Source organism: Elephas maximus, chromosome 2, assembly GCF_024166365.1.
Source record: "Elephas maximus indicus isolate mEleMax1 chromosome 2, mEleMax1 primary haplotype, whole genome shotgun sequence".
NCBI lineage: Eukaryota > Metazoa > Chordata > Mammalia > Proboscidea > Elephantidae > Elephas > Elephas maximus.
Genome location: NC_064820.1, coordinates 188,398,715 through 188,418,449, shown reverse-complemented (window position 1 = coordinate 188,418,449; position 19,735 = coordinate 188,398,715). Strand labels below are relative to the sequence as shown.

At 43.5% G+C, this 19,735-nt stretch overlaps 2 protein-coding genes across 3 annotated transcripts in view; one reads left to right on the top strand and one right to left on the bottom strand.

Annotated features, from left to right (window-relative positions):
• The window catches only part of INSYN2B (inhibitory synaptic factor family member 2B), a 142,759-nt gene extending 131,938 nt beyond the window's left edge, over nt 1–10,821 (top strand). Inside the window, exon 4 of one of the 2 annotated variants that reach the window (XM_049874294.1) lies at nt 8,133–10,821. In XM_049874294.1, the coding sequence (XP_049730251.1) occupies nt 8,133–8,319 (187 nt within the window). In that variant the 3' untranslated portion in view covers nt 8,320–10,821. Of the gene's footprint in view, nt 1–7,374; nt 7,512–8,132 lie in introns of those variants that run through there. The other variant, XM_049874295.1, reaches the window with a different exon arrangement.
• The window catches only part of DOCK2 (dedicator of cytokinesis 2), a 543,298-nt gene that overhangs the window by 264,827 nt on the left and 258,736 nt on the right, over nt 1–19,735 (bottom strand). The window lies entirely within an intron of this gene.

Here is a 19,735-nt window from a genome sequence, read left to right as displayed (position 1 = left end):
TTCTTTCAAAGGTAACTCTCAGCAGAGAAGACTTCTGCTGCTTGGCCCTGCTTCTTTATGTGCCAAGAAGAGAATATGTGGTCCTCCAGGGACTCTTCAGCAGACAGATGCCCTATGAGAAAGGGGTGGGCCTGCTGACTTGACGTAGCTGCAAGCAGGGAAGCTCAAAATTACACCCTATAAATAAGGAGCAAACTGGACATTAGGAGAAAGTTTTAGGAACAATATCCCTTCCAGTCTGGGGGAAAAAACAACTAAACTAAACCTCCTCCTTTCTCAGACTGCAATTCTTCCCCAAAGATGCTCTCCAAAGTGGTGTGATTTATCCAAGTGGCCAGGAACCAACCCCCTTCACTGTAGCCATCGATTCTCACCACTAATTCTTTAAAAAAGAAAGTCGCAGAAGGTCAATAAATCTCTGGTGCACCTCAGTTCGTGGAGAGCAGCACCTCGGAAATGCTCCAGTGAGAACTGAAGAAGGGGGTGAAGAGGAATTTGGAGGATATTTTCACCCACAAGGAGACCCCATGGATCGTTCATTTTCTAGTCAACTTGGCTTGGAGCATATGGTTTACAGCTGTGGTGACTCATCACTTCTCTTTACAAAAGAGCAAGGCCCACTGGTGGCTCCAGTTGCCAACACCAGACCCAAGACTGCTGAGCTCAGATTGTGCCTTCAGTAAGCTGCCTCCTAGGGGATGCACATTTTCTCTGCATACGTGGCCTCCCTGTCACGACTGGTCTGCAGTCTAGGAAGAGGATTTCAGGGTGGGCTGGTCAGCTGGACCATAAAGGGCCCCCTGTGCAGCCCAGCCACTGGTCGGCTCTGTTTCCACAATGGGCTGCAGAGTCATTCAGGAGCACCAGGCCTTGGTCACCACTACCATCCCCTACTCCACACACATTTTACAATCAGTCTCTCACAGATAAAAACTCTGTTCTTTCAGTGGGAGTCGAGTCCCTGGGCGGTGCAAACAGATAACATGCTCGGCTGCTAACCCAAAGTTTAGAGGTTTGAATCCGTTCAGAGGCACCTTGGAAGAAAGGTCTACTTCCCCAAAAATCAGCTACTGAAAGCCCTATGGAGCACAGCTCTACTCTGACACACATGCGGTTGCCATGAGTCGAATTCGACTTGAAGGCATTTGGGTGGTTGGTTTGGTTCCTTCAGTGCAGTATCTCTTAGGGCACAAGCTCTGGGGATGAACACCCTGTGTTCAAATCCAGGTTCTGTTCCTCAGTAAAATATAACCTCCCCTTTTCTCAGTTTCCTCATTTGTGAAATTAAGATAATATCTGTCTCACGGAGCTGTAAGAGTTACATGACAGAATGAAAATAAACTTGAAGCGTAGTGTCTAGAACATAGATTTCATTCCATGAATGATAGTCATTCTTATTCTTGCAATTATTATTATTATCACTGCTCATTTCAATTACTAGGTGCCCTAACCTAACGTGGTCCAGGTACTCTTTTGTTTCTTCTCCTCAGAATACGAAAAAAAAAAAAAAAAAAAAACCTCAAACCTGTTGCCGTCGAGTTGATTCCTACTCATAGAGACCCTGTAGGACAGAGTAGAACTACCCCATAGGGTTTCCAAGGAGCAGCTGGTGGATTATAACTGCCAACCTTTTGGTTAGCAGCCAAACTCTTAACCCCTGAGCCATCAGGGCTCTTAGAATAAGACCTTGGAAAGAGCCAGGCCCTTGGCTAAACAGTTGATCCCTCTTTAGAAAAGAACAACAAAGGTCTGTTATAACTCATGGTATGACTTCCCTTTGCCAATAATTTTGTCTGTTAAATGAGGATAACAACCTTCCTTATCTTCCTGGGCTATAGTGAGGATAAGATGAATGAAATGAAATCACAGAAGTGAAAGTTTTGCAAATTTTAAAGTACTACATAAAAGTAAGGGATTCCTTTATATATATGTATATATATGAGTACACACAAACACACACACACGTATATACTTTTATCTCTTTTTGGCTCACCCGGCTTCAGTTTGACCGTTAGAGGTCCTGTACACAGGACCTGGCTCTGTTGTTTGCTTATGTATTTATTTATTTTTTGCTATTTGCTCCTCGCTGTTTCTTCTTCCCGACAAGCCATGACTTAGGGCCCTTGCTGCTTCCAATTACCTGGAAAAGCATCCTTCTGTGTTGTACCTAGCATGATGGCTGAAGCATTGATCTGTCAGCTAGATTAGTGAGACGCCCTCAAGAGGGAACTTGAAAGATCTCATCCATTCCCGGTCACACATAGCTCACTTTCTAAATGCAGGATGGCACCGTGCTCAGACATCTCCTTGGAGGGGAAGCACTCTGAGGTTCCCTAGGCAGTGAGCTGGGCATGCCTGAACCATGTGCCAGGTATCTCGGGCATCCTCAGGGGGACCAGCCCCACAAACCTGGGGTACTCAGGACCATTGGGATGGCTCCAGTCCTGAATCCTGTATGGTAATCTTTCCTTGACCACCATTTGCCCCCCACTGTGGGCCAGGACTCTTCACCAACAAAGCACCCAGCACCAATTTCTTCTTATCATCCTGGATGGAATACAGGGTGGATATGGAATACGGATTGTGGAAGACGGTAAAGATGGAAAAGTAGGGAGGCAAAGAGATAGGAGTGAAGGTGAAAGTAAGGTTGGAAAGGTTTCTTGTTGCTGTCAAGTGGATTTTGCCTCATAGTGACCCTATAGACAGAGTAGAACTGCCCCCATAGGATTTCTAAGGAGCAGCTGGTGGATTCAAACTTCCAGCCTTTTGGTTGTTGTTAGTTGTTGTTGAATCGGCTCCAACTCATGGCAACCCCATGTGTGTCAGAGTAGAACTGCAGGATTCTCAAGGCTGTGCTTCACCGTTTGTGCCACCCAGGGACTCCTCTGGGTCTAAGCCTAAGGCAAAGAGTCCCTCCCTTGAACCTACAAACAACCCTTTGCTAAGTTTACTTGAATCCTCACCAAATAGACAACTTATTCCTCTCTTCAAGACGTTGCTGAACACAGTGTGAGCTGGCTAAAGAGGAAGTTGGGGGCATCTTCTCTTCTCCACCCAGAGACAAGATGAAAAGTAGATGAGAGAGAGGGCGCTGCCCCCTTCCCTTTGTAAGGCAGCTGCCAGCAGAGCACAACACACTCCCCCCCCTCCCCTCCAAACTAAACAGTAGTTTGTCAAATGAGTGAACAAGAAGAAAACCTTCAATTTTCCTGTATGTTAATAAATTGCTTTGGCCTAAAAAACATTAATCAATTTCTCTCCAAAGCACATATGCTTCTCTCTACTCTGCTATTTGCCTGGCCTTGAAAAGAAAGTCACTTTCAATCCCCTTTAAATTGTCAAGACCAGTGGGGGCAGTTGCAAGAGGGGGCCAGGGAGTTTCCTAAATCCCAATGATTATAATGGAATCCTGCTGTGCTTCCATAGAAACATAAAGAGTATATTCTTCCCTGAATGTACATGAAGGGGAAGGGTGAAGAGCAATGTAGCTCACAAGGTGTACAATTACTGAAGAGCTGAAAGTATAAGCAAGGAGGTGAGCCATTCACTCCCTCAGAGATGAAGACAAAAGGACTTAGTGGAGAGTGGAGTAGGCAGGGACAGTGGCCTACGGGAGGAGATTTCACCTGTTATTGTATCCCATCTGCACAACTACTCAGTGAGGTAGCTATTATAACCCCCACATTTAACTGAGTCACAGAAAGAGAGGCAACTTGCCCAAGGTCACCCAGCTAGTAAATGGTACAGCCAAGAGCATCCAACTCAAAAGCCCTTGCTCCCTCCTCTCTGCTGGGCTCAACTTCAAATGGTGATGAGGAGACAGAGTTTATGTTCTGTCTCCTGGCTCTGCTCTTCCCAGGCCTGCCAGTTCTGTACACCTTCTGGAATCAACTAGAGCCTTACCTTTCTATTGGTATTAAGACATTGTTGTGAGTCTTGACAAACCCAGGTGGGTGTTTTTGTTGTTGCTTGTTTGAATCATGAAGTCAGAGAAATTTCATATATAAGAAGTGGGAGAAGTATATGTGTGTATTCATATATTTTGGTTGGGGCATATAAATGAAAAACTGGAGAGTAGTTAGGGGTAGTTGAAATAAATAACAAGCACATTTTGAAAGTAATTGTTAGTTTAATCATCTGTTTTGCACAATGAGAAGTACTAAATTCCACAAAGGCAGTCTGTCTAGCTTACTGTTGTGTCTCTGGAACCTAGCACTGTTGTCAGGCCTAGAGTAGAATGAATGAATGGATGGGTGGAGAGCTATATTGATAAAGGATGAATAAATAGATAGATGAGTGGATGAATGGATGGATGCATGCATGCATGGATGGATGGGTGGGTGGGTGGATGGATGGATGGGTGGATGGATGGATGGAGGGGTAGATGGAAGAAGGGGTGGATAGATAGATGATGGATGGATGGAATGTCCAATACCATAAAGCATTAAAAAAAAAAAACAACCCTAGACTGAGCAGGGGGTACCCACTCTTTTTGGCTATATCTGGTGCTCTAGGATGAAGACAGTTTTTTCTGTCTCTGTGGGGAGGACAGGGCTATTTCAAAGATAAGGATCTGTGAATGTAAATTTTCACTACCTGTTAACTGTGCATGTCCCCATTGCTAGAGGGCATGAGAATCGGAACTTGCAACTCACTACTTTAAATTCTTCCTTGGTATAATGCAGAGGTTGATGGAGACAGCTGTTTCCCAGCCTCTGAATCCATATCCCTAAGTTTCCACTCGGGAGAGTGAGGTGCAAGTGGGTGCAGACTAAAACCCACCCCTTCCCCAGAGACAAATAGAAGTTCAATGCTAGGTGATGCATTCTAGAAGTGGAATATTCAGAATATGAGACTATGGATGCTTCTGCTCAGTGACCTGGCAATTCCTGGGCTTTGGCTAGAAAATCTCTAAAAGCAACTGATGTTGGATAACATTTACTAGGGACACAGAGCCACTGGACTAGCAGCGCCAAGTGGCCAAGGATAGTATCTGCCGATCTATCATTCCTTCCCCAGCACCTAGAACAGGGCTTGACAATGGAAGATGCTCAATAAATATTTGTCAGTGACAGGCTGAGCACTTTGTGTCTACCTCTATGCTAAGTGCTGTATTGCAATAAGTCACTTAGATTTCCCAGAGATCCTATGGGTGGTGCAAATGGTTAATGTGCTTGGCTGCTAACCAAAAGGCTGCAGATTCAAGTCCACCCAGGGGAGACTTGGAAAAAAAGACCTGGTGAGTAACTTCCCAAAAATCAACCATTGAAAACCCTATGGAGAAGCACAGTTCTACTCTGACACATATGGGGTCTCCATGAATTGGAATCAACTCAAAAGCAATTGGTTATTTTTTCGTTTTTTTTTTTTTTTTTTCGTGATCTTGTGAGTAGGTACCATGCTCATTTTACAGATGAGATGCTGAAGCTTGAAAATGTAAAGTGACTTCTCCAAGATCTCTCAGATTATAACTGGTAGAACTTTGCTTCAATCACAGCCTGAGTTCCATCCATTAGGTAGGTCACCCAGCCAGGGCTGTGTCCCTGTGGAGGGGACCGGGAGAAGCAGAAAGGGAAAAGATATAACCCAAAGAGAAGACAATCTGGGTAACGCTTATCAAAAATACAGAAACCAAACAAATCGACAACCCTGACCAGCGCCCCCTAAGCATTGACACCCCAACAGCCTGGCTTCCAAAGAGGTCACCTCGCCCTCCAGACTCTTCAGCCCCAGCTCTTCTATCTCAGGATGATCAGTGACAAGGCTGCATGGCAATCACCCCCAGCACTAACTATGAGCCTGGGTCTCAGGGAGGTGATGTGGGAAAGTAGCAGGAGACAAGTATCCCTTCACTGACAGCTTCTTTCTAGTCCTTGCTGGGTATATAGGCTTTAGCAAGTCATGCCACATCACACACCGACATGGGGTCTTTCATCTGCCGTGTGAAGCATTCCATTCCCCACCCTTGCTAACAAGGAGAATGCACTGTTTTCCTGACTCCGCATTTCCTCTACTGTTGGCACTCCCACACTGGCTGTCTCATCCTTGGGCCTTCAGAGAGCCCTGTTATGAAACCAGATAGCAAACATATCTGCAAGCTTAAGAGCCTTTTTACAAGCACCTGGCACTGAAAACTCCTCTGTAAGTAAATCTCCTAGGAGGAGAGTGGACAATTATAGGCAGAAGGGGCTCAAGCACAGCCTGCAGGGTTGTCTAACAGGATTCCTTCTTTCTGGCCCAGCGGCTCTCTGGGGTAAACTGAGCGAGAATAAGGAGGCAGGCTGGGAGTCCCTGTGGCCTACTGGGCTGACTTCCCTGGCAGAGAGAGGCCCAGGGGGAGCACACACACCTGCCCATACAGGCCAGAGCTTCCACACTGCTCCATCCTCCAACTCCCTCAGTCTCTGGGAGCCCGGGGTCCCAGAGCTTCACGTTTACCTCATAGGCCTTTTTGGTAGTCAGTGCAATATGATCAAGTTTGTATATTATTGACTCCAAAACATACACACAACTAGCCAAAAGAAAAGACATTAGTAAATATCCTTCCATAGGAGACTATTTAAATAGATCTGGATTATGGAATACTACAAGCTAGACAAACTACCTAAAGATCTCCAAGACACATTGTAGAGAAGCAAGTCAAAGAACAAGGCATTATGTATTTGAGGTAATAATGCTAATGATGATAATAACGTTATCATCACTAGGGGCTAACGTATGTGGAGGGCTGACTTTGTGCCAGGCACTGCTGTAGGCACTTCATTCATATTATCTTGCTCTACACATATTAATTCCAAAGAAACCCTTTGTCTTAGTTATCTAGTGCTGCTGTAACAGAAATATCACATGTGAATGGCTTTAACCAACAGAAGTATATTCTCTTACAGTCTAGTAGGCTAGAAGTCCAAATTCAGGGCATCAGCTCCAGGGGAAGTTTTTTTCTGTCAGCTCTGGAGGAAGGTCCTCATCATCAATCTTCCCTTGGACTAGGAGCTTCTCTGCACAGGAACCCAGGGTCCCAAGGACACGCTCTGCTCCTGGCACTGCTTTCTTGGTAGTATGAGGTCCCTACCTCTCTGCTTGCTTCCCTTTCCTTTTATCTCTTGTAAGATAAAAGGTAATACAGGCCACACCCCAGGGAAAATCCCTTTACATTGGATCAGGGATGTGACCTGAACAAGGGTGTTACCTCTCACCTTAATCCTCTTTATGGTAGAGATTATGATTTATAACACACAGGAAAATCATAAAATGGAGGACAACCCCACAATACTGGGAATCATGGCCTAACCAAGTTTAAACATATTTTGGGGGGATGTAATTCAATCCATGACAGGCTTTGAGATAGGTGCTATTGCGATCCCCATTTTACAGATCAGGAAACTGAGGCACTGAACAGTGGAGGAACCTGCCTAATATCACATACACAGAGCGTGTCAATGGAGGAGCCTGGATTTGAACCCTGGGGTCCAGAGCCTGTGTATCTAGTCACGACTCTGACTGCCTTTCTTCAGGATAGATACATTTAGGAAAGTAAGTTTATACAAGGAAAACAGAATGTTCCTATGCACACACACACACACGGAGAAACACACATACACACATATATATAAATGTGCAGAAAAGGCCTGGAACCACTTGGACATCAAACTCTTAAGAGTGGTCACCCTTGGAGAGTGAAGTGGGAATGGCTGAGGCAACAGGATCTGTCATGTTTGGTTGTAATTCCTCTGTATCACCTGCATCTTGTATAATAAGACATTTTTCATGTATAACATGAAAAAAATATTAAAAATTAAGAGCGTTAAATAAATGTAAAAGATGGGAGCCAGTATTTACTGAACATCTACTATCAGGTTACCGTGTTACATGCCTCATTTAATCTTAACAACTTCCCCATGAGGAAGGCGCTGCAGATGCAAACTCAACCGATAAGGAAATGGAGGTTCAGAGAGGTGATATAACTTTCCCAAGGTCACACAGCCAGTAGGTAATTAAGGATCTGGGACTGGAACCCAAAGGCCATACTCTTTCATGTCAGCCCAGCACTTCCTGTCTAACTGGGCACTTGCTGATGCTAAATCCAGATACACTGAATTGAATCTACTTTCCATTCTTCCTCTGTTTTTCAGTGTAGAGTATGATTTCCGGCAGCAGGAAGGCAGGTTCCATGATGTTCTACAGAGTCTGGAGGAAGCGGAACCTGTTGAAGAGGCCTCTCCCCCACCAAAGTCCCCAGTAGAACCCCCAGTTCCAGAGAAACAGGACTTGAGGCGGAAACCCAAGAAGGTGAAGAAAAAGTGCTTCTGGTGGATCTGAGCCGGTTGGGACTACGCTCTCTGCCCTCGCCAAATGGCCTCCCTGACTTGGGGAAACCATTGCCCTCAGGCCTTCTCTGCTTCTTGGCAGAGGCCTGGGGTGTGAGCCACTTGACCTTGCAAATCAGGAAAGCCTTGGGGCTGGTATAGCCACTGCTGGAGACCTGACGCCAACCTTACCTGAGTGAGTGCCACTGCTTGCTGAGGACTTCACGGACACTAGAGTGACTGAGTTTCCTGTTACACGGGGCCAGGCATAATCTTGGTTTGCTGGACCAGATTTCCACCGTGAGCAAAACCCACTACTGCACTTTCTAGCACCTCCAGAATGCTAGGCACTTGCTTTGCGTTGCAGGCTTATCAACCCAAAAGAAAATAAAAGTGCTGTGCAGAGCAGGAAGATAGAGGAGGGTTATACACAGATACCCCAGACAAAGCAGATAAATAAATAAACTGGCAGTTTACTAAGATATCAGCATACATAAGCACAACAGAAGTGGGCAGGGCATAAAAATGCAAGATCACTCTGGGGTGTTGGGGCTGTTGTCATTTTTTTTAATTAGCCCCTTGATTCCGAATCGAGGACTTGTGGGGGGCCTTACTGTCAGGTCACCCCAGGGTATAACGAATTGATGGTGTGGCTATCCTGCAAGGATTTAGCCAGTAAGGGTTGTGGTTGAAATTCAAAGAGGGTTTCCACAGCTGTAACTGCTCACCCTAATCCATCATGCCTCTGGGACCTGAGGCTGCCTGGTAACAGGGTGGAATCTGGTTTGGGTTTGAAGTTTCAGATTCCACATTTAGTTTATCTGCAGCATTTAAGGTCATGAGGTCCAGCAGCCTGTCTATTAGTCACATCTGATCAGTATAATAAATAAGGTAGAAAAAAACACAACACTGGTTTTCATCCTTTCCTTCCATGCATTCTCCTGCAACAACCTTGTAGATAGGTTCAAACGTATATTAATCACAGTCTCCCTTCCTGGTAACCAGACTATGGTCACCTGGTTGAAGCAGAAGCTGCAGCAGAACTGGGGATGAGGATATATATATTTTTTTCATTTCAGTATTAAAGACGTTTCTTTCCCAAAATCTGAATTCTTTTAAGGTCTGGCTCATTCTTTTGACAAGACCCTATACACGGGTCCCATCCAACTTGCATGGCTGAACAAACTACTAAAGTAATAAAATTAAGTAATTGCTACATACTCCTGGGGGTGAGGTGTAGAATGGCAAGGTTCAGACTCCTTCTCATTAATACAAAATCTCTACCAGCCTGTGGATGGATTGATCCTGCTAGAAAAGCATGTATTTAAATGAAGAAGGCATTTCAGAATCCCCTCTTCTGAAGATCCAGTGTCTGCGGTAGGTTTCTTTGCAGAGTTCAGCATCCTGTGTGTACGTAGGATGTACGTAACCCAGTGCAAATTGAGACTAATTGGGCAAACCACTCCAACAGTTTTACCTTCCCCTGTCACAGCTCTGCGGTGCACAAAGCTATTTCAGTGAGAGCGAGAGGGAAATTTGGCAAGGAATCTCGGCTTGCACTATTTAAGTCTTGGAATGTCATTCAAGATGTTCTTGCTCTGCTTCTAGTGTAATGTTTAAACCCACAAAATGAGACCGGAATACATAACGTCAAGTTAGAAGTAAGACGAATATACTTGTCATGCTTAGGAAGCCACATTTCAGTAAGATACGCTACCACTGGCTAAAAGCCACAGATCTTTCTTTCTGTATCCATACAATCAACTCTCAGTTGGCCCCAGAAATGGAAAAGAACAGCACAGAGGATAATCCAATAAAGCGAATCATTTGGGTTCTATTATGTAATTTCGTCTTATAGTAGAGCTTCCATCTTAATTTGCTTACACTAATTTTCAAATGAATTTAGATTCTTGGGCAGCATGCTAGAATGAAAATAATCTTGTTCCCGGAATTAAGAGACCCAGGCAAAAGGGTAGTCTATTCCACTAACCTTGGGCAACTTGCTGAAACTTTCAGGGCCCACTTGTCCATTCTCAAATGGGGTAAGAACACCTGCTGTACCCACTTGATAAGCTCTGAGCACGTTCAAACGTGAGCTGGACTGACCCGAACAGAGCTGAGCTGAATCATTTGCCAAAGTTAGCCTGGAATAATGAAGAGATGTCTGAGAACGGACCAAACATGGCAACCCACACTTTGATAATAAAAAAGCTCATATAGTCATCCATGTATGTCAAGTTGAGGGCCTTAGATAAACCCTCAATGGAGTTAAATGAAATTGACATTGGAAAAAATTGACATTTCTAGAAATAGAACCAAACGAGGCTATAATGATTCTACACCAAAGCACAACACAGCATTGTTTGGGCCAAGTCTGGAAAATGGGAAAGAGATCTCTTCAGAAAACTGAACATTTAAAATTGTTGTGGGGGGAAAGGATTTGGTAAACACCTTCCTGCTGAACAAAAATTACCATCTCTGTTTTAAAAACAAACATACATGTACCAAAAGTCCATACTCACTACTCATGTGAAAATCACTTCTTCTTTGTAAAATATTATGTAACATCTGCCATGATATTCTATAGAAACGCCGTACTTGAGGTTATATGGTTTTATGGAGAGAGATTAATTTAGTAAAAATTACTTTTATAAAATGGAAGGAAAAAAAAAAGAACAAAACATCAACTTAAGTTGCAGGAGTTTATGTAGCTGCTTTCTCTGTAATTAAAAAAAAAGTATACTCACTGTACTTGGAACTTAATACCAGCTCATCTATAGAGCACCTTCTTAAAGACAATGTATTAATGTAAGGTTTTGTAAATTTCTAAACTGTTTTAAATGGGATATTATCTTTTGCAATAAACTTACGTATTTTTCCTAGGTTTTAAGACTCCATTACTAGCTTGGGTATATTTGGTTTATAAAATCTAAACTTAAGAAGGGAGTCTCCCCTAATGGTGGGATGGCTCTCGTCATAATTGCTTCTGTATATGTCCCAGGGAAACCAACAAACAAGGAACAGCTTTAGAACTTAGCTCCACAATGATCATGAGAAACCATGTGTGTCCTGAGGGTGAGGAAGGTCATGTCAACCCATGAAGCAGCTCCCAGCTTCATTCAGATGGGTACACATTCATGATTTTTATTATTATGCCCCTACATCTGAACTAAGGAGCACTGGTGGCACAATGGTTAAGCACTTGGCTACTAACCAAAAGGTCGGCAGTTCGAAACCATCTGCAGCTCCACGAAAGAAAAGATCTGGTGATCTACTCCGGTAAAGATTTCAGCCTAGGAAACCCTATTGGACAGTACTACTCTGACCCATAGGGTCACTGTGAGTCACAAATCAACTCAGCAGCACACAATGATAATAAAAACACCTGAACTATAATTTATTCCATATTTTCCTTAATTATTTTGCCTTAAAGAGCAACATTATGTCACCACCATAAGGAAAATCAGTATCACATTCCATAAACAGAAGATGAAATCAAAATATCTTATTAAGTTCTTGCTAGGGTGTTGAAGGCACTAAGCCTGAGACCAGTTCTCTTTGTTAAAGGCAGATTAGCAAATACCCAACGCGTGCTAAAGCCACACTAACACTAAACATGTTTTCTACTTGACTAACCAGGATGGTTGACAGAGAATTGAAAAGAAAACAACTTTCCCATCATGTGATTCAGTGCATGTTTTCCTGCCTTGGCCATGAACCATCTAAAACTTGTTTACACTTGGAGTGAGAGGCTCTCACTTTGAGACTCCAATTTAGGACGGAAACATAAATACAACCACCCTGGACAGAGAATCATAAGTCTTGGGTGTGATACCATTCTGCCATGATCTTTTTGCTGAGTGACCTTGGGCAAGTTACTTAAACCTCTCTCAGCCTCAATTCCTGATCTTTAATCATGAGCAAAGGAGCCCTGGTGGAGCAATGGTTAAGCACACGGCTGCTAACTAAAAGGTCAGCAGTTCAAAACCACCAGTCACTCTGTGGGAGAAAAGGTCTGGCGATCTGCTCCAGTAAAGACCATAGCTTTGGAAACCCTATGGGGCAGTTCTACCTGTGCTATAGGGCCATTATGAGTTGGAAACGACTCAATGGCACATGACCACAACAACAGTGCTGAGTATAACCCCTGCCTTACAGGAGTATCCTGACAATAAACTGAATGAGAGCCCAAACAGGGGCTCAATAAATGCCTACTCATTCATTTGCTGATTGAAGTAAACTAGGAGAGGGAACAGAAGATGTCTTCAAGAGGCTGCAGTGGTTTCCAGAACCCTGTGAAAACAGGCTTAAGATTTTCTCAGGGCAGATAGTGGGATGGATAAGAAATGAACTCTTCCTGGCCTTAGTAGAACCACAAAAAAACATGACAATGAATATTAAATAAGAAAGTCCTCAGCAATTCAGAAGAACACACGGGCATATGAATCACAGCCTAGCACTGGGGGATGAAGGAGTCCTGCAGTGCGGAATTACATATACTAAAGGTGAAAGGGACTTGAAGAGCCAGGTCCCTTCCCCTTTAAGCATGAGGCCACTAAGTAAGATTAATGATTTACTCAAAGGCTTGCAGCAATCACATGGCAAGTGAGTGTTAGGAGTGATGCGGTTGGTGGGCAGAATGCCAGAGGGGCTCGGCACCATGGCCCAGGGAAGTTGCAAGGATCTTTGAGGCTAGACTTGAAACCTCTTCTTGCCTACAGGTACAATTTCTGCTTCAATGTAACTTTCACTTGAAAAGGCTCTAATTTTAAGCTGCTCAAGGCAACTTGCCATATGCTCAAAACATATTTCTTTTTTTAAGTTTCAGGAAATGTGGATGTTTTGTGATCATTACACCCATCAAGCATTGCTTGCAATAAAAAGAACTGGGGACAAATCCAACACTTCACATTTCGCGCAAACCCTTGATGGGCTAAATGATCCTAATCCTCTTTTGGGTACTTTCAACTCAACTGCCTCCCAACTTATTTTAACAAATTTGTAGCCTAAATTCCCACTGAGCACATCTCACCATCTCTACTCCAGAGGTTTCCCAAATATATGATTTCTTCCTGCCTCCTACAGAATCCTCAAGCCCTGAAGAGCGGGGATATATCTCCTGGAAAACACAGAGCTTGGTTTTCTCATTGCAGACTAAGCCAGGTCCCAAGGCAAGAGTCCACTAAGGTTATCCTATCCAAGGTCACACTTGTCTCTCACTTGGACTCCAACAAGACTGTCCTAATTGGTCTTCCCACATCCACTCCATTCCCCATCCAATTCATCCTTCATGGCAGCTAGAACAATCATGGCAGAAGTTAGATCCAAACCATGTCATTGTCTGGCTTAAAACCATTCAATGGCTCCCCAATAAACTTAGGAAGTAAAACCAGGCTTGTTACCATGACCTAGACAACTTTGCCTGGCCTGGCCCCACTGCCTCACGCACTGACTCTCCCAGCGAAGGCCCTTTCACTGTCTGCTGTTCAGTCACATGGAGCCTCCCTGGGTTCCTTGAACCTGTGATGTTAACATCTCCCCCACAAAAGGGTTTGTGTACACTGTGCCTTCTGTCTGGAACATTCCCCACCACACTACCCTCTCTGCTCAGTTTCCACCTGCACTGGGGCTTCCCAGGCAATGCCTTCCATGACTACCACCACCACTGCCCAGACCACACCAGATACCCCTCTTACTCACGCACCTGGCACCACGGACTTCTCCATCAGAGTTCTTGGCACTGTAGTCCTGGTACATATATTTGTGCCGTTCTTTGATGAATGCATTTCTCTCTCACTGGCCTATTATCTACCTAAGGTAAGAAACCTGCTTATTTTTGCTTGCCTTTGTATTTTCAGCACCTAGCACAACAGCACTCAAGTATCTATTGCAAGAATAAATTAATGAAATGAATTGGATCCAGTGGTGAGACCCTAAGAAACAGATGTCCAGTTTTTCCTTTTCCATCAGTCCTCATGCGGGGATGGCTCCAGTGGCGTTTACAGTCTTGATTTGTGCTCCCAAGAGCATCCTGTCTTCCACTGATGAGGATCTTCAGCAGCTGTGTGCCCAGGCTTCTAACGACATTCTGGTCCATGAGGCATTCAGGACTCAGGAACATCAAATCACTACCGTTCTCCCCAACTGCCACCTCCAGCCCCTTTATCCTGACTATTGATAGCCAAGCTTAACCTTGTTTCAGAACAAATTGCCATTATAATTAAATCCCAATGCATTTTGCACATTTTACAGAGATACTGCTTGACTGTATGAAAGAGAAAATGAGTTTTGAAATTAAAGCAGATTGTTAACTATTTTCACTGTGATGTATCCATTAAAATGCCAGAATTTATTACATGTGACCTAGTCCATTTCAGGCAAAATGTAATTTAAAGGAGACAGGGTCTGTCTAACTAAAGAAGTATTTTGGGCAAAGCATTTTGCCTTGGCTTAAACCACGAAATAAAAAGACAATAAAATCTCACACCACAGTATTATTTGCTCCAAAGCAAATAAAAGCTTTACTATTATGAATGGCTTTCACGAATTCTCAGAATCCATAACTATATTATATTACATTTCATCCAAATGAAACCTGTATTTTTTTTTTCTTCCTGGTAAAACCTCAATATATATATATATATATATATATATATATATATATATATATATATATATATAAATCATCAGTTAAACATGGTGCCCTCTACAGCTTCGTTGCCTAGGTAACACACGCCATATTGTGATAGCCTGGTTTTGCTGACAGAAAAGCCTTTTTTCATGTGAGCCATTTTAATTGTTGAAATTGAGAATGATCCACACAACTCTCCTCCCAGCCTGAACCCAATCCCACAAGCAGACATAATGTTTGGGTGATGAAGGAGATGAGAAGTTAGTTGTTGTTGTCATTGTGTGTGTGTGTTTGTTAAGATAAAAACAATATATCTTCTGTAGCTGCGAATCAGGAATTAAAGAGGGCAAAGCCAAGGCATGCAAAAGACAAACACCTTCACAAACGCATATTAAACCCGTTGTCGGTGAGTTGATTACAACTCATGGCAACCCCATGTGTTACAGAATAGAACTGCTCCATAGGGTTTTCTGGGCTATACTATCTATGGAAACAGATCACCAGGCCTTTATTCCACTGCACCACTGGGTGGGTTTGAACCTCCAACCTATAGATTACTAGTTGAGTACAAACTGTGCCACCTGGGGACCTCTAAACTCAGATTACAGACCTGGAGTTTCTTTCTTGGTTTGGGTCCCTGCCTCTTCTTCACGAATATGCACGCACCAGAGCCCTGGTGGCAAGTGGTTAAGAGTTGAGGCTGCTAACCAAAAAGTCAGCAGTTCAAGTCCACCAGCTGCTCTTTGGAAACCCTATGGGGCAGTTCTGCTCTGTCCTATAGGGTCACTATGATTCAGAGTCGAATCTACAGCAACAGGAGCGCCAAGAAAGCTTCTCTGACGACCCTCAGTCTATATCACTTTTTTCCATAAACAGTTATTGAGCCCCTTCTCTGTGCCAGGCCAGAGACAAGGGCAGACGCAGGCCTGGCTTTACAGTTTACAGTCCGGTGGGGGGATTCAGGCAATAAGCAGGTGAACTTCTCTGACTCACCTGGGTACCATTTCCCCTAATCTTCTTAGTGTTATCCTTGCGATACTCTTGGAATGATTACTTGTCCTATATGGTAGTGATTTACATGTCTTCTCCCCCTTTCCCAATAGATTTTAAGCTCCCCGATAAGTAGGCACTGCTTTCCTCATTCAGGGAAGTCTTTAATTCAGGAAGTCTTCGTTTAGTTGAATCGAAAGACTCAACATCATGAGCCTTTGTCTCTTCCACATGGATCACTGCAACTTCAAACTCTACTTTCTCTTATAGTCCTCCAGCCCCCTCCAATCCAGGCCCTCACAACTGCCTGAGGGGGCTCTCTAAGACACACATGTGGCCTCTCATCCCCTGGTTTCTGTATCTCTAATTGTACCCACCACTATCCTAGAGCAAAAAAGTTCCTTCCACAGCAAACAAAGTCCCTCATAATCTGACTCCAACCTACCTTCTCCACTGACTTCCTGCCTCTCCACTTTCCCCTACACCCGTCTCCTCCACACCTCCAGACACCCATCTCCCTACTTTCCCTGATACTCATCTTCTTGCCACTTTCCAAAAACTCAGACACCGTTACATACCACTGACATCGCACATGCTGTTCCCTCTACCTACTAGAGATACTCTTCCATTACTTATCTACTCTGGGCAATAACTGTTTTTAGGTAAAAAGATAACATTACTATTAATATTGATAATAAAGGCTATAGTTCCTTGAAGTTATACTATGGGATAAATTATAAACTAAATGCTTTACTTGTTGTCTCATTTATTCCTCAAAAAAAATAAATAACTAAGGTAATTTGTGATTATTCCCATTGTCCAGATAAGTAAACTGAGGCATGGAAAGAGATAAGTAATTCATTCAAAGTCTCCTAGACATGAGGTGGTACAGGTTGGATTTCCTTTAAGGTCTGCCAAACTTGGGAGCCTGGGCTCCTTGCTTGCATACCCAACTGCATGTTGCCATTTAAATGTCACCTCCTCTCTGTAACTTTTTCTGATCATTTCCCGCCCCTGCCATGGGATTAGTCACTCCATCCTCCAAGCTCTGACAGCACTTGGTAGAGGCTGCTCCTCATCACACTGCATTGACATTTCCTTTGTCAGTCTCTCACGCTCACCTCCACCAGGGAGTGAAGGCCTGAGGGACAGGCACTACCATCTCCATCTCTGGAACTTCCAACTGCTTCTCACATTGCCTCGGCTGCTGCAGAGGCTTCATATGTGTTTATTGAATGAATTGGGGGAAAAATATGGTGATGAAAACATTATGAGGAAAAACAGTCTCTGGGAGAGAGACAGACCAGGCCAAGACCAGGAGTCCTGGCTTCTGCCCCCGATTGTACCACTCTGAACGATTTTCACCTCCATCCCCACCTCCATCTTTATAATGAAACCATCTGCCTTTCTGGCTTCACGGGCTGTTTAGAAGAAAAGTGAAATTATATACATGAAAATGCTTCAGTAAGTTTGAGTATATCATTAATCCCTATTTTTAAAGTGTTTGTGTTTTTTTTTTCTGAATATAAAAGGAAAGCAAAATTATTTCAGAAAAAATGAAAGCACAGAAATGTGTAAATCATGTCTTCTTCAGGCAGAAGGTACTAATTTAATTTTAGCTTCAGAACAGGGTACCTGGATCTGGCTTCGGGGAGGTTGAGGGGCTCTAGTGAAGGGTCACATTTCTTCTCCCCTGATCTTCAGTTCCACTGATGAATTTTGCATCTAGATGAATTTTGCATCTAGAAAAATGGTATCTGACTTTGAGGGACCATTTGAAAGAATAAATTCCTTCAAGTCACTTAAGAAGGTCAGTGCCCTGGAAAGGGATAACGTGGACCCAGGACTTGGAGGGGAGCTCGTTTTATTAGCAAGTTATTCTAGCACGCTTCTCTGAAGGCAGCATGGGTTCCTCAACAACATTCCCAGGGAAGGCCACTTTGTTGTCTGATTTCCCATTCCAGGAGAGTCTCAGGCCTTTGTAGCAAACATATGTGTCCTGTTTCATCTCCTGGGGGCTTTGTTCAAAACCCAGCCATAGCAACAACTTAATATTGCTTCACAAATCCAGGGACGATCCCAAGTCAGAGCCATAAAATAGTTGGTAATCTTACTCATAACACTTGTGTCAAAGTAGGAGAAGACCATAGCATGGAAGGAGAATAATAATAACTCTTACTTACCAAGGGCCAGCCATGTGTTAAGCCCTGTGCTATAAGCTTTATACATATGCTTTAATTCAATCCTCACCACAGGACTGACAGCTAATAACCATGAGTATCCCCATTTTCTACCACCCATCTGTCAGTTTGTCATACTATGGTAAGCTTGTGTGTTGCTGTGATGCTGGAAGCTATGTCACTGGTATTTCAAATATTAACAGGGTCACCCATGGTAGACAGGTTTCAGCAGAGCTTCCAGACAAAAACAGATTAGGAAGTGAGGCCTAGCAATCTACATCTGAAAGTTAGACAATGAAAACTTTATGGCTCCCAACAGAACATTATCTGATTTGCTTGCTTTGGACACATCAGTAAAAGGGATCAGTCACTGGAGGAGGACATAATGTTTGGTGAAGTAGAGCAAAAGGGAGACCCTCAGTGAGATGGATATTTACAATAGCTACAACAATGAACTCAAACATGCTGGCAATTGTGAGGATGACACAGGACCGGACATTGTTTCCTTCTGTTGTACATAAGGTCACCATGAATCAGAGTCAACTCAATGGTGATTGGTATTGGATCCCCATTTTACAGATAAGGAAAGTAAGGATCAGAGTTGGGGAGTGAAGAGACTTCCTAGCTGTGGAATAATGCCTCCTTACTCCTTAAGAAAAAGAGGGCACTAGTTTCTGATCAATAAAATCCTTTCACATTCCATAGCTTGCTCCCCAACTCCATAGCCCTTAAAAAGCAACATTAGGCATGAAGGTGCTCACTTAATGTCCAAATAGCAAACATCCGTGTCTAAAGCTCTCCAAGGACAAGAACAGGCTGGCTTCTCTTCCACTGCCAGGAAATGGGACGAGTGGAGTTTTACCTTTAAGAATGCACTTCACATGACTTGTTAAACATCAGATCTGCCCAGCTCTACCAACAGAAGCCAGAAGCACTGAGATATCTGGGGATAATGCCGTGAGGATCTGATGACTTTCTGGTCATTCTGTATAAATGCATTTCCCAGTACTTGCTGTAGAATTCCCAAACTTTGTCTCTGTCCTCCCTTTCTGGGTGCTGACAACTGCAGCCCTGTAGGGTCCGAGAAGCCACCAGCAGGGAGAGCAACTTCTCCAGGACCTACGCTCATGAACCCGGAAGAACCACAGGGGTGTGTCACTGAGCCAAGTGTAAAACCTTCCCAGGGTCAGCAGCTGGAACATCGCCTTTATTATCTAAGGGCACTCCATAATCATAACCAAGGTCTACTCAATGGGGCAGACCGGGGAAAATGCAGCAGCTGTGCGAGCAAACTTAGGAACCTCATATTCCTCTTGATTCCCATCTCTGCAACTGATCATGGAACAGAGGATGGTTCAGAGAACGAACAGGCTCTTTTATGACCATCTGTCAAACGTTAATTTGTCTAAAGGAATTCTAGCACATAACCTAAAGGTATTAAGGAATCTCGTACATAAATACCTCCAGGGAAAGACTGGAACAATTTTTTTTTTCTCATCTTATTTTTAAAATCAGATTTTTTTTTTCAAGCTAGATATTAATTTGTTCTTCCAATTAGTTTGTCCTTTCTACTCATTCCTTACAATAAGCTTGCATTGAGTGTCTGCTACATGCCAAGCCCTGAGCCT